This window comes from Cyanistes caeruleus, chromosome 21 (genome assembly GCF_971803275.1).
Source record: "Cyanistes caeruleus chromosome 21, bCyaCae1.hap1.1, whole genome shotgun sequence".
Classification (NCBI taxonomy): Eukaryota; Metazoa; Chordata; class Aves; order Passeriformes; family Paridae; genus Cyanistes; species Cyanistes caeruleus.
Genome location: NC_141721.1, coordinates 3,579,448 through 3,594,287, shown reverse-complemented (window position 1 = coordinate 3,594,287; position 14,840 = coordinate 3,579,448). Strand labels below are relative to the sequence as shown.

Below are 14,840 nucleotides of genomic sequence, written 5' to 3'. Positions count from 1 at the left end.
GAAGAAGCAAGGCTGGCTGATTTGTTAATAAAGATTACAGCTATGTTCGGAAAGGAGATTAGACAGATATAAATAAATGTCTAGAGATACCAAAAATGAAGAGGTTAAAGATGGGCAGATAATCCCCTCAAGTACAATCATCAAAAGGAAGAACAGATTATAAATCTAACAGTGTGTGCTTCCAATTAAACAAAATCTAGGAAAACCCTGCCTGTCCTTTCCAATATTTCTTGACTGTAAACAACTCACTTTTCAGTTTCTCTAAATGTAAATCTCAGCCTTAAGATGAATCACAATGAAATGCATGTTACTTTGTAAAATCGCTGCCTTAAATATGCAAAGCTGCTTTAAACTGGGATTGTGTTTTAATTACTCATCTCATGCATCACCTACCCTATTTTGTCAGAACACTTTGGGGTAAAAACATAATCACACAAGACACAACAAAAGCCTGGTCTCAGTAAACAACCTCAAATAAAATTTCCCAAGTATTTCTGAGGGCTGATACCCCGAGTAGCTGCTGACCCTTTTTGCTCCGTGTTGAGCTGTGGCACGGAGGGGTTGGGAAGTGAGGGCTGGCAGTGTCCCTGCTGCTCCTGCTGACAGGCACCAGCCAGTGGCTAAAAAAAGCATAAGCAGAGATACGAACCTGCCTGAGTGCTGCAAAGCAGGGCTGGAGAGCTGGACTTGCTGCACCTGGCACCTGACCTGGGTGAGAGCAGCAGCAGCAGCAGCAGCAGCAGCAGTGCACAAATGGCCCCAGATGGAGAAGCTCCTGGTTTGGAATGGTTGGAGCTAAGAGGAGCAGGGGGCTGGGGAGCTCTTACCTCTTTGTCTGCCCTGGATGCTGCGAAGAGCCAGGATGTTCTGCTCGTCCGACAGGAACTGCTTCATCTTATGAAATGGCTCCTTGCCTCTCACAGTCAGTTTATTCCATGGCTTTGGCCGGGCCAGGATCTCACTCACAGACCCTTGTGACAGTCCCAACACATAATGTCCAAATATCCGCTGTCCAATATTGTGCTTGATCAACTGCTCTTTCACCTGACGTGCAATTTCGGCCGTGTCTATCTCCTCTCCTTCAGAGATGCTCCCAGCACTTTCTGACTGGCTGGGAGATGGGGCCATGCCATTTACATCCGGGCTTTGTTGTAATGGACTTTGGGAAGATATGGAGTTTGTGCTGTATGGACCTGTTGGAAAAATCATGCTTGTGCTTCCTGCTTCCTGCATTGCCTTGGAGTAGAAGGACTGCATTAGCTGTCGCTGGAGGAGAGAGTTTAGTGCAAATTTTCCTGTGGAGGCCAGGGGTAAGCTGGGGCTCGCCAGGGATGAGCTGAAAAAGTCTTGACTTAAACCCGTTGGTGAGAACTGGTGTGTACCATTAGTATTGGAAGCCTGCTCCCCCGCGTTGCGGAGCAACTGGGAAGGAGGGGAGGCCGGCAAGGTTGCAGGACGCTGACTCTCAGGCTGGTCTTTCCCTTTTCTCCTGGCTGACCCTACAAGGAAGGTCAAACATAATGCATTATGGGGGGTCAAAGAGGGAAAAACCAAGATAAAAAAATGCAAAGTTTGCCCCGCAAAGGGAAAAAGTGCAGATTGACACGGGCCAATGGAGTGGTGGTGGGAGTTTTGGTTTTGTTTGGTTTTGGTTTGTTTTCATTTGTTGGGTTATTTTTATTTTTTTTTTTAATTTTTATTTTTAATTTTTTTTTTTTTTCCATGATTGAAAATTTTTTAAGCCAAACAAGGCCCCCAAAACAAACAACATGCATTTCATGTTTGCACCTTTCTTGTATGTTGCAGCCTGGAGAATCCCCCTTACAGACATTAACACTAGAACAGTTACATGAAGTGCAGTGATACAGTTAAATAAATGCAGTTACAGACAGCAAGTCTCTCTGTTGTCTCTCATTCAAGATATGACTCATTGGACCTGACTGAACCCAAATGCAGCAAACATTTACATTTTGGAACAAACCAATTTGAATAAAGGAATAACCATTAGGTGGATGCACCAAGATCGCTCAGTTAAAAGTCATAAAACACTTCAGAATTCAGTAATCCCAGGGCCAGTGGCAACTTTTAACTTTCTTCCAGCTGCAAAAACCATCATTCCAGAATCTGGAAATTCCACTACTTGCCATTTAAAAAATGTGCACACAAGATGTAAAAGCCCACATTAGGAAAGCCAAACAGCAAACACACTTCGCTGGAAAGAAAGGATTTTGCTTTCCCAAGCTGACCTGCTGGTGGTATATCCAAGTGTATCAGACAGGAAGACTGTGCTCTACATGCAAACATTTTGCATAACACTGTGTGTGGGGGAGAGATGGATTTGTTCCCAAAACAGAAGACAGCCTCCAACACTGGTACAGCCTGTAATGCCTCTTCCTTAACCTTTACAGACTCTCTAACTTTTACTTCGTTATCCAGTCTATAAAACTACAGAAATCCAACGTTACTCAGTATTCCTGTTGCTTCTTAATCCTCCTGCCATGCATTAGCTCAGACACTCAGCTCTCACTCAGCCCTCCCTCCCGTCACAGGACAGCAGAGGCACCAGAAGAGCCAAAATTTGTGTGGACCTACCGCTCAGGTCGCTGTTGGTGATGCGCAGCGTGGCGTTCTCCGACTGCAGCGAGCGGTTCTTCTCCAGCAGCAGCACCTCCAGCGGCTTGGATGCATCCTAAAGGAAACCAAACCGGGGAGGTTTGTTTCTCAAAGGGTTGAGAATCTCACTCAGGCACTAACAAGGATTTCAGAGGGAAAAAAAAATTAAAAAAACCCCAAGTGCTCGACTGGTCTCTGAAGGCAGCGAGGGAATTCGCTGGGCACAGATCAGCAGGAATCACTCTGGGCTTTGGTGGGAGCCATGGAGGAGATTCACTCTTTAATTTTCATTCTAAGTCACTCATCAATTCTGTATTATTTTGAGATGTGTAACGGAATGTTTTCTTAATCCTACTTATTTTTAAATGGTCCTGGCACGCTTTCAGTTTAAAAGCTGTAGACTTCTTTTAATCTGATTAAAACAGGAGTTAAGATTATATTATTCCTTCTAGGTCAACTGACCCAAGCTAAGCATTTTCTTGACATGCTGTGCTTCAGCAGACACTTTGTTCAAAATAACATCAGTCAGAGTAACCTGCTCTTTACTTTCCCCTAAATATCTAACCCATGATCATTAAAAAACCCATTGAAAATTAATCCCAGGATATAAATATTCAGTTCAGACTTCAGAAACAGGAATTTAATTCATAACCTTTAAACTGAATTAAGATTAATTTGCTGGAACAGCAGAGCCTTCTCAGTACTCCAAGGTTTGTTTTCTTTTGTGAAAAAAAAATTTCAAGGCTAACAAATACTTTAAAATTCTGAAGTCCTTGCACAGTGTGCTGCCTGTACACCAACTCCAGTATCTTTAAATGACTCAACTTCACAACATTCTGGTTTATCCACTCCAGCACAGCTGAAAAATCGCTTTGTCCTTGACCACTTAAATGAAATTAACAGGCAAAAAAAACCCCCAAAAAAACCCAAAGTCCAGTTCAGCTTTTTACATAAGAAAACATCAAGAAAATCAAGGATGGACCCAGAAGCCTCAACATCAACAGGAAAATGTTGATGTCAACACCAAGGAATTGCAAGACAAAATTTTTGTTAATCAACTGAGACGCTGAATAAGTAAGAAAACAAAAGTAAATTCAGTACCTGCGCACCAGAGCTTTCAGATGGTGCAAACTCCATGGATTTCAATATACTGTGGAAGGCAGAAAAAAGAAATTATTTTCTATTTCTCCTTTTCATAACAACTCCACTAATGAGCATTAACGTTATCATGTCCTTTTCTCCAGCACCACCACAAGTGATGACAACTTTCCTCGCAGTAACACAATCTCCTAATGAATACAGAACAACTCCTCAAACCAGTTATTGGATAAGAAAATTTTCTCCAGCATCATCTAAATCATTCCATATGCAATCCCACCAGGCCAGTTTAAAGCGTAAATTTAAAGGTTAATAAGGATATAACATTTTAAGCTGTCAGAAACGATATAAATTTATCTGTGAAGCTGGAAGGGAATGATGAAGTTGTAGCAAAGCAACAAAATGGGAATCACCACCACAGTACAGCACTTTATAGAATATACACCAGCTCACCAGCAAGGAAAATATGCACAAATAATCTTCCCAACCAAGGCACTACAGGCTAAAAAGCAGTTTTTCATTTTAATAACCCCCTCGTTCTATGGCAAAGGGAAGACAAAATGGCCCAATATTTCTCAAGAAATATGAAAGATCCAAATATTTATAAGTACATTAGAAGAAGAATCTGATAGTCTCATTGTCAGTATTTTATACAAATAGTGAGTGGTCAGAGGACGTCTCCCTTCAGAGGCTTTCAGTTAGAGCTGTCTGGCAAACCAGGATCTTACAGGAATCCAGACTTATTACTGTGCTTTGTTGGATAATTTTTTTTTAAATCAGTCTGCTGCAGGCAGGACATGAACTTCCTCAGACTGAAGCAATAAATGATTTCAGCTTCTTACAAAGACAACATTCATTTGGTGAAGAAAAACACATAAACACATATAGATGGTGTTTATACAGCATTTGTCATGTATAAAGCACCAGGAACTCTTAGAGCAGGAACAATCTGTTTAATCATGTATTAAACTGTATTAAAAGCTATGGATCATGTATTAAAGGTTCTTGGAATTGCCTCTGGATCCCTGGAAGTGTCCAAGGGCAGGCTGGATGGAGCTTGGAGTAACCTGGGATAGTGAATGTGTCCCTGTCTCTGGCAGGGGGTGGGACTGGATGAGTTTAAGGTCCCTTCCAGCCCAAAAAATTCAGTGATTCCATGAAATGTGGAAACTGAGAGAAAAAAAAGGCAAAGTCCAGTACTGAGACACAGGAACTGGTTCTGGATGCCGTGAGGAGTTAGCCAGGCATCCATTAAGTGCCTGAACCTGTCCCTGGATTAATCCAGAGCTAGATGTGCATTAAGTGACACTCTGGAAATCAGGTCTCTGGGCCATTCTAGATTACTCAAAGTCATAGAAAACTCAAGGGGAAAAAAGTCATTCTGAGGAAGTGTCCTCATGTATCTTGCATCTGTGCATACTCATTGCACACAGGGTTAATTCTGACAGGCATCCCTAAAATACAGTAATTAATGACACCACAAATTTCTGGCAGTCACTTTCATTACATGGCACCACTCAGTGTCATCTCTTGCCTGGCTGTAGGGTAGAGCCATCACCCCACACACAGCACATAAAGTGATGTTGTGAAGACTCTAAATGGGCACAACAGCTCGGCCACGTGCAGAACCAACTCTTGTGCTATCAGTGCACTTGTGCCAGTCAAGGGCAGAGCATGTGGACTAATGGCCTGAGTTCTCAGAGATCCTGACATCACCCTGACATCAAGGAGTGTGACTCAGGGGGCACATCCCCAAAAGCCAGTGTTTCTAGGGTCACCCCTTTGGAGACCAGCTCTGCATTGCAGGACTCTGAGGTGCTGGGGGACATAAATGCACAGAGACTCATCCAGGGAAAACCCCAGCCACTGGCAGGTTGCAGTTTCCATGAATTCTGAAGGGAATGGTCTCTGCAGGGACAGCCAGGCCTAATGCACATCCTTACCATGCCCAAATGAGGAGACTCATCTGAATTTCAAAACCAGTTTGAACAGCAAATTATCACGTGGTCAAACGTCCCATGGGAAACCCCATTTCAGTTCAGATCAGTGCTGACCTTCACTTACCACACGTGGGTTTGCCATGTGGAGCAATCCAGCAGCATTCCAAACACCTTCCTTCCTCCTGGATGAGGCTAAACCAGAAAAAGCTGCTCTCTCCCAAAAGGAGAAGATGTGAGTGGTGCCCTGACCACACTGTGCTGCTCCCAGAACCAGCCTGACCATGGTTGGAAGCATAAACCTGTTCATGGCTATATTTGGTTCTCCACACCAAAAATCTGCCTCTAAAGCCCCAATCCTGTCATCCCTCTCCTTGCACAGGTTGATGGATTTTGGTTCTGAGCAACTGCTGCCACTTGGGACCCTCAGGAAGGATCCTGAGCCTTGCAGCAGCTGTGTTTCCAGCAAGATTGGTGCAGGCAATGTGTATTCAAACCTTGGCTGGAAACCTACTGACCTCTGCCTACCTGAAGGGGGTTCTTTGCTAACTGAATTAACTTTCTGACAATTTCACAGGTAATTTCCTATACAGTCGAAACACAAAATATACTAAAAATCAAGCTGATGGCACCTCTAATTGCCCTAAGAGGAATATTCACTCCAGCAGGTTCATTTTTAAAAGAATGTAAAAGTTAAACATGTCAAAAATGACTCTCCAAATGTGTCACAAAAGACACATTCTCCTCAGGAATATGAGGAAGCACAACGTTTCTTCTTTGGATTCCAGGAATATCTTTGCCCATGAGATCTTGACTCAATCTATGGCTCAAGATCAGTTACCTGCTTTTTAAAGGAATGATCTTGTGACTTGAATCTGCACATCTAAGGAGACTTGAAAGATCTGACTGTAAAGCAAAGTGTGCATTGGGACAGCTCGACTTTCTGTTCGTCTGATCCCGACTGCAAAGGCAGCAGGGTCAGCGCTGTCGTGCTACTCGAGAGGGAACTGAAAGCACACACAGAGCTCTCAGATCTCAAAAATAGGTTTAAAAAGCATTGGGCACAAAAGCCAGGGCAGAAAGTGAAGAAACCTCCCATGCCAGATCTTGACATGGGCCCACCTAAGTTCCTCCAGAGTTAGAAGTTGGCTGATATTGAGACCCCTCAGCCTAGAATGTCTCTAACATCCCAGGAAGGATTAAGGAAAATACAACAGTGCCAAAACACATAAAAAATTCATCCTCTTCCTGCCTTACTGACAAAATCTCTTTTCTCTTGGTGCAAATGTTATGAGCAGTTCATTTCTGTCAGTGTTTCAGGCAGGTGCAGCAGGACTCAGTGTGAGGGCTCCAGATTTACAGCAACAGACTTCTCCCAGTCTCATTTACAGCAAGTCTCCCTTCAGATCAGAGTGTCACTGCCAGGGGATGCACATTTAGCCTTCAGCACACCTTTTGGATTAGGTGGAGCATGGGAATGGTGTGATGCAGCTGCTTGGGAGATGCAGCATTGCAAACATCCTCAGTGCTCTCTCGTAGAGTCTCAACCCTCAGACCATCCCACAGGATGATGATGGACCCCAGGGTCCTTACAAGCCAGCTATCAATTCACAAATTAGGGATATAAAAGCTGGAACAGCTGGGAAAACAGGGTTAATTTACTGGCACCCAACCAGGGCCACTTCCAGGAGAGTCTCCCATTTATTTCACTGCAGGCTCATCCTGAGCAGAAGCACTGTATGAAGCCTCCTGTGTCACAGCTCCCCTCATCTGCCTTTCCATCCCTGTCCTTATGTAAGCCAGTGTTGTAAAAATAAAAAAAAATTTAAAATATTGGTATTATCACCAGAAATACAGGGTTTGTATTTAAAGTACAAATGCAAAGTAAGCTTAAATGAGTATATTGAATGAGTATATTGGGTTCTTGGCACCTTGAGTCTGGCTTTAAAGTCCTGGTCCTGTTGTATTAAACCTTTGCATTAAACCAGGTAGGATTCAAAACTCATTTGTTGTTTCAGCACATTTACATTTAATATCTAATGTAAGAAGCTGGAAGGTTGTAGCCTTATTCCCATTCACTGCTTTGCATATGAGGACATAAAGTGGCTAAAACCTGAAGCTGTTTCCTTAACTCAGGAGAGGACATGGGTGTATTTATCCCTAATCACTAATTGATGATGCTATTTTGAACCCAGGTAATAATCAGGTAAAATGACCAAAGAAATGGTCTATTCATTTAATTTAAATGAAAATTATACCCCTACATCAGGGTGTGCTGCAGCTGGTGGTGAACCAGAACCTCAGCCAGCATGGTTTGAATAAATCAGCACCAGGGGCTGGGCAGTTGTGGGGCTTGCAAATCCAAATCTGCTTTCCATATTCTCCAGGGATGTGTAAACAAAAGCACATGACTACCAGCCTCATCTGAAATACCTCATTAAACCAGGGAATGGGTTATTTCAGCCTTTTTAAAACACACACAGAAATGCCAGAATGATGAAAGAAGAGATGGGAGTTTCTTGCAGTTATTTAAACCTTGACACTAAACATATTTCCAGTCAGAAAAGTTCTCTTCTGAACCTGACAGCTTATCTTGTTATAGTTTAAAATGAGGCTCCTTTAAGTCTCTAAAGAAAATCCCTTGAAATAGGAAGAGGCTGTTTGTGGCTTTAGTTTAAAACCACAATGTATTAGCAAAAATATACAGTGAAACAAGCCCAGCATTAAACTGGTAAGTGCTGAACACTGGCTGGCAGGAGCAGAGAAAAGGTACCATGGCCAAAGGCTCTGCGTGACATTTTTGGTCCACATTACCCTCAGCTGTTGGCTGGAGATTTTTAAAGAGTGGTCCACCTGAAACACCACAGATTTTGTAACTTTTTTCCCCTCTGTGGACAATAGTTTTAGTGGCTTTTCTTTGTGGACACGTGTTTTAGTTGCTATTGTGATCCCCTGCTGCAACAAAAAGGAGCACTCTCAGATATGGCAGCTCCACTGGTTCTGGATGCAATTCCTGCCAATATTCCCAATTTCCCTGTCTTTGTGGTTTTGACTGAATTCTTTATTGTTCCAAGAACACAGATTTGTGGCTTCATTTAACAAGCACTGTTCAACCAGAGTTTGTGAAAAAAATTATGTAAGCATTTAACACTTACTTTAATTCTTTCTTAACCTCTTCATAATCAGCCTGTCCTTTCAGTTTTTCTTCCAGTTGCTTTAAAAGAGAAAACATGGATTTAATTATTTACATTGTTGTTTTTTTTTTCTGCAGGCTTTGAAAATCATCTTCAAATTATTCCATATATACAGCAGCGCACAAGTGAGGGTTAATGACTCATACCTAATTTACATATATTAGAAAACAAACTATAACCAATTAAACGTAAACACAATTATACCTCGCTCATCCTTTGTTTACAGAGTGCCAAGCATGACAGAATTCGGTGGGTCCCAATTTGGCTGTTTGCAATGTCACTGTGGTGTCTTCAGGGAAGAGATTGGGCATGAAGGTATTAAAAAAAATGGGGCAGCTGAAATTTTCAGGGAGATTGAGTAAACAAGCAGGATGCTTTGGCACATACTGTATTCTTAATAGGACAGTTCTTGATAACCTTATCTACATGATAAAAAGAACAGACTGAAGAAGCTGTTGTTGACTGGAATGCCTTAGGCTTGGAAGGCTCCTACAGCACCTCGTGCCCAAACAAAACAGCTGTACCAGGAGGTTTTACAAGCGTTACTGATTGCAGGAACTGCTGTGGTTACACTCCAGAGAGGGAGAATTGAGGCCACCCCAGCAGCTCCTTCTGCTCTGCCCCACCCAGGGCAGCCTCAGTGGCTTCTCCTGGGTGTGAGGATGCCCCAAAGGCTGAACCAAACCCGCTGCCACAATCCAGAACGCAATGCCACACACTTGGACCTTACCCAGCTCCCAACAAAGTGCTCATCACTACGGGGTAAATGCTTCAGGAGGCCTAAAACATAGTGATACATAATTGATGCTGTTACGTTGCTTGCAGAAGCCACATTCATCTCAATAATTTCTTTGCTTAGTGCAGGCACACCTGATCTAAGCAAGGAACAGAACTTAACTGGCTTGCAACTTGCATGGATAAATTCAGGCTAGCTCTGCTTCAGTTCATTCTTGGTGTTAGAATTGGCACAGAATCCCAAAGGTCACGGGAAACAGAAATAACACAAGGACTTATCACCTCAAAGACAGAGAATCTGCTTTGAAAAGGAAAGGAGTATATGACATGAAAAAGAAAAATAGGACTTTATGTCCTGGAGAGGCTGCCTTCAGGGGAGAAGGGAATTCAAGATCCTACATCCACTCTGGGGCTGCTTGTTGGATGCAGGAGGAGGGCTGATGAGGACTTGGATTATTTTAGCAAAGCTGTTTAAAATGCAGCCCAGCTGTGGGGGCATGGAGGCAGGGCTGGGGCAGGATTGGGAACTTGTTCCTTGTGCTGTCTTCCCCAGTAAGTCAGCGTGTGGGTATCACTCACCTCAGAGCTAACACCCACAGGACAGTGAATCTGTGGTTTGAGTCATCTCAGTAATTTAAATGAGGCTTTTCCAGATGCCAACAGCAGCATGGTGGGGCTTCGTGGGACCTCCAGCTATTCTGCCATTTTTTAAAGGATTTCCTACCCAGCCCTTTGCAGCTCTCACACTGCTGACATTTCTGCCTTGCCATTAATGTGGATATTAAGGAGCAGTGACAAAGTGGACACCCACGTTTTCAACACACAGCCCCCTCCAGGTCCTGTTCCTGCTGTCTGACACCACAGCCCAGCATCCTCACCACTGCTGCCCACAGGAATCTCCTGGCAGGAACAGCCAGGCCCTGCTCAACGAGCAGCTCTTAATGGATCACAGGAACTGCTGCTCAGTGAGGAATTTGCACTCTCTGGGGCACTGATGAAATGAGTGGCCTCTTAAAAAGGTCTCGTGTCCCAGCGTCTTTTGTCATCAGTGCCTCGTGCAGTCATTCCAGTTGTGTTAAAGAGAAAAATAAAGTGTCTGTTTTAGTTACAACAGTGGTTTGTAACAGGTTTTTTTTCACCTGGATTAAATACAGGGCAAGTTTTAGAGTTTTTTTTCACTGAGCAAAACACAGTGACTCCAACAAGGCATCCAGGTGGAATTTTTATTGCATCAGGTCAGGCTGGGGAGGGATCTTTAAATGAAACCAGTGAGCCAGAGAGCCCTTGGTACTGGGAGGAGACTCAGCATCACAGCTGAGAATTTTGCAAGTGGTCAGAGGTAATGGGAGGACCTGCCAAATCCCAGGATATCCTTCTGCTCTCCTTGGTCTTTGTCATTTTGTCTGTCTGTCTCTGTTTGGTGCTCTACAAATCCACTGCAATTCACCCTTTCCATAACTCTGTGACTTGTAATGTTTTGGGTCTGGAGCAGAGGAGCTTTTAGAGCAGGAATAACTGGCAATTTATACCAGTTCTCAGCATAAAAAGCACCAGAAGAAATGTAAAACAAATAATATCCTGGATTAATATGTAACTTATGCAAGGGTATGCTAAGAAAACAGTCTTTTGTAGAAACAGGTATAAACCACAGAAAAGCTAATGATTCCCATTTTAATTCAATCTGTATTAAATATAATCCTGTGCAGGGAAGTGCTATACCCTGGTAGGGTACTTCTGGAAAATTTAGGCACAATACACAGGTAGAAAAATAATGTAAAAAAAGATATATTGACAAAATGCAGCTGTTTTGGACTCCCAGATACTTGTGTGCTGGTACAGCAGTATGACACCCAGCAATATTTTACTTTGGATTGTATAAAAACCACACACATCCATCATTCCCAAGTACCTAATATAGAGATTGTTGCCATGGAAAATCTGCACCTAAACATCTACTTTAGTAAACAATATAAACTAACAACTGAGGATGCAGTGCCTGTGTGGAAACAGAACATTTAGGCACTTGGCATCTTCCCAGTCAATGACTGTTTTAAAATGTATTAGTATGGTAATTGTCTCCAAGAACCCTGTAAAATGCACAGAACACAGGATAACAAAGGTTCAAGCTGTGAGACAATCTGGAGGAACTAATATCTTGCACTAAATATCAACCTGGTTAATTCAGACAAAATATATTCCAATGACCTCCAACACACAAAAATGCAGGAGCCAGAGGGCAGAAGGAATGGACTGGTGGGTTTTCTGCACATTAAATTTGCAAATATCCCATGTTAAAGAATCATCTTGTATCTGTGGTGTGAATGAATCCATGTCAGAGCATGCAGAGATTGGGTCCCTCCTCATGTTACTTAGAAAAGACAATCACTATTGTATTCTTAACTGAAGTGGCATAGATAAATAGCAGGGGCTGTATTGAGGAGCTTAAAACATTTAAATAACCATTAGATTAACAATGTAGTTCAGTTTAGAGTGATCAACTCATGTTATTGGAATTTAACTGGGTAGCAGGGATGTTCTAGCATCCAGCCACAAAGGGTTAATACAATTATAGTGAGAAAAGTCTTGTTACTAGAGGACATGTTTTGATTATTAGATCAGATGAAGATAAAGAAGCAATAATTTTGAAAGTATTTCTGTATTGTTTCATTAAGTCACAGAGTATTAAACAATTCCCTCAAGATACAGGTTGAGAACATTGCTTTAATTTGTGAAACTGTGAGTTGTTTTTTGTGGAGGCAACCATTAAAATCTCTGTTATTTCAGAAGCAATTCCTCCATAATCAAACAGGAGATCAGCACATCATCACTGAGATTTGTACAACGTGTGCCTGGCCTTTCCCAGCACTCTGGGGTGAAAGTAAGTATTTGGAAATATTTTTATAGTTACAACAAATAAGGTTAAAGAGGGTTGAAATGACTAAAACTTTATCAATAGAGGTACTACATCAGACACTATCAACAGAAAGCTAAATGCAGAGCATTAGCCAGGCAAGGCTATGAGAAAATGGAAGGAGATTACTGAAATGGAAATCAAAGACTTGCTCTGTCATTTCTGTGATCCTACTCCCTTTGAAGTTAATGGCTAAACTAATACTGACCTCACCAGGAACATGCTTTATTCCAGGAAAATCTGTCAAGTGCAAGGACTCAAGATATTTTCTATCAGGCTTTATGAAAAAGTAAAATAAAAAAATCCCCTGAGCAAGGGTGTAGCCAGCAGAAAGTATCCCTCAAAACCAGGGCAGCTCCTTTCTCCCTCAATAAAAGTGGTGCCCAAATGGTGACAGGTGGGCAGAGACTGATACTGTCAATGGAGTTACATAATAGGTGTCCTTTGCTCCACTGAATTTTCATAAAAATTCTGCAAAGCTGGCTTCAAACATGCAGAAAACACTGACTGCAACACTTCAGCTTTCATTCCTAACAGGTCTCTCTCCATGTGAATTATGCTCCACCACAGCAAAACCAGTAACTGCTAAAAAATGTCAGAATTAGAGCAATTTGTAAGAGTTTCAATTGAACATTAAATCATTCTGATAGAGCAAAGCTGCCCACGCCACAGTCAGAGCTGAGTGGGAACTATCAGCCTCCTGCTCTCAGAAAACTCTCAGACTATCAAACCTGCAGAATTACCAGGTCTTTAATGGAATAGATAAATTTATCTTGTTTACACTTCAGAGCTCATAGATGGTGGAACAATGAGGGAGACAGGAGTTACAGGAAACTGATTCATACCCCACGTCAGGAAACATTTCTCATGCTCACTCAGAGATCAGAACTGTGTGGGCTCAGCACAGGGAGGGTGAAACTGCCCAAAAGAGAGGTAAAAGGGTCATTCAGAGAATTCTTAGCTGTTCCTTCTGGTTTTAGTGCAGTACTGCTCCTATGCAAATGATTTTGGGCCAGACTGCTAATTATAAATGGGAATTATTGTGCAGCAAATACACAGTTAAAAAATAATTAAATGCTTATTGAAGCTAAAAGCCTTCTCCATGTCCTGATTTTACTTGTTTCTATCTCCTAAATAATACACTTTCCATTTCCAGTGGTGAGAACTGGATGGGGTAGCAGGGAAATTGAAAGATAAACCAATTCCTTGCAAATCTTCAAGATGTATAAATGGAATGGGAATTAAAAGTTGGAAAATCTAAGAGGGATTTTCTGTGCCTTTTCAGTTTCATTACATATCCATGGTCAATGTATGCTGGGGTTTGGTGGTGATTGTAATCCTAAAGGCAGCCTTGTTCTGCAAAAACACATTTCAGAACAGTAAGGATTGGGCCATTTAGAATTTAAAAAACATGTGATCCCTTAGGAAACAATATACCCAGGGGGTGGAATGGGATGGGTTTGAAGGTCCCTTCTAACTCAAATCATTCTGTGATTCATGAATGCCACAGAAACCAGAATTCAGCCACACCCTGAAGAAGCCAATGAAACTCACACCAGCAAACCCCGATATCACCAGCTCTGAGAAATCCTTTGGGCACAACTGAGCCTTACTTTGAGTGTGCTGTTCTTGGCTGTCAGCTGCTGCTCCAGCTGGGAGATTTGGCTGCTGGAGTTCTCCCTCAGCTTGGTGAGGCTGCCCTGGAGTCTCTGGACATCTTCAACCAGCTGGGCGATCTCGCGCTCCTTCGCAGCCAGCTCCACTTCCAGGCTGGAGCGTGTCAGCACCTCGATGGCCTGCTCCTGGAGGGGGGAAAAGAGGATCAGACCACAAAAAGGAAGGAAAGGCAACAAACCTGAATTCAGGGTAGCTTGAATTCCCTCCTCCTGAATTCAGGGAGCAAACACGGCATTGGGTGGCACAAGAAACAGACAGTTCCTAAATCTGGGACTCCTGTGATTGACCTTGGGAATCTGGAAGATGGAACTTCCTGCAGCCCAGGACAGCTCTCTGGGAAAACAGGGATAACAGAGGGAATAAATTTCCCTATTTCATAAGTGCACTGGAAAGATGCAGCCGTGAAAGTCAAAGGATTCTATTTAGATCTATTTATTATTAATAGCCCAAATGCTTTGACAACTATGAAAATCTGTGCTTACAAAATACTAATCAGATAAAATATTCTGAAGTAATGGAGCAGAATTTCTTAATCAGGAACGGCAGAGACATGTGCCTGTGGCTCTCTGCATGCACACTGCACGTTTCAGGCAAAATTGTCAAAAATTGCCCCAAACTGCTACTTCCAATGAACTTGCTCCTTGCATGAAAATTGTTCATGTTAACATTATTGCA

At 42.5% G+C, this 14,840-nt stretch overlaps 1 protein-coding gene across 28 annotated transcripts in view; it reads right to left on the bottom strand.

Moving 5' to 3' along the window:
* CUX1 (cut like homeobox 1) overlaps window positions 1–14,840 on the bottom strand; it is a 264,103-nt gene that overhangs the window by 68,652 nt on the left and 180,611 nt on the right. For 16 of the 28 annotated variants that reach the window (XM_086859038.1, XM_086859035.1, XM_086859033.1 and 13 more), the window contains exons 11-15: window positions 14,102–14,290; window positions 8,804–8,862; window positions 3,715–3,763; window positions 2,593–2,689; window positions 828–1,499 (exon numbers count right to left, since the gene is read on the bottom strand). In XM_086859038.1, coding sequence (XP_086715164.1) covers window positions 828–1,499; window positions 2,593–2,689; window positions 3,715–3,763; window positions 8,804–8,862; window positions 14,102–14,290 — 1,066 coding nt within the window. The remainder of the gene's footprint in view (window positions 1–827; window positions 1,500–2,592; window positions 2,690–3,714; window positions 3,764–8,803; window positions 8,863–14,101; window positions 14,291–14,840) is intronic. The other 12 variants (XM_086859041.1, XM_086859043.1, XM_086859042.1 and 9 more) reach the window with 2 other exon arrangements.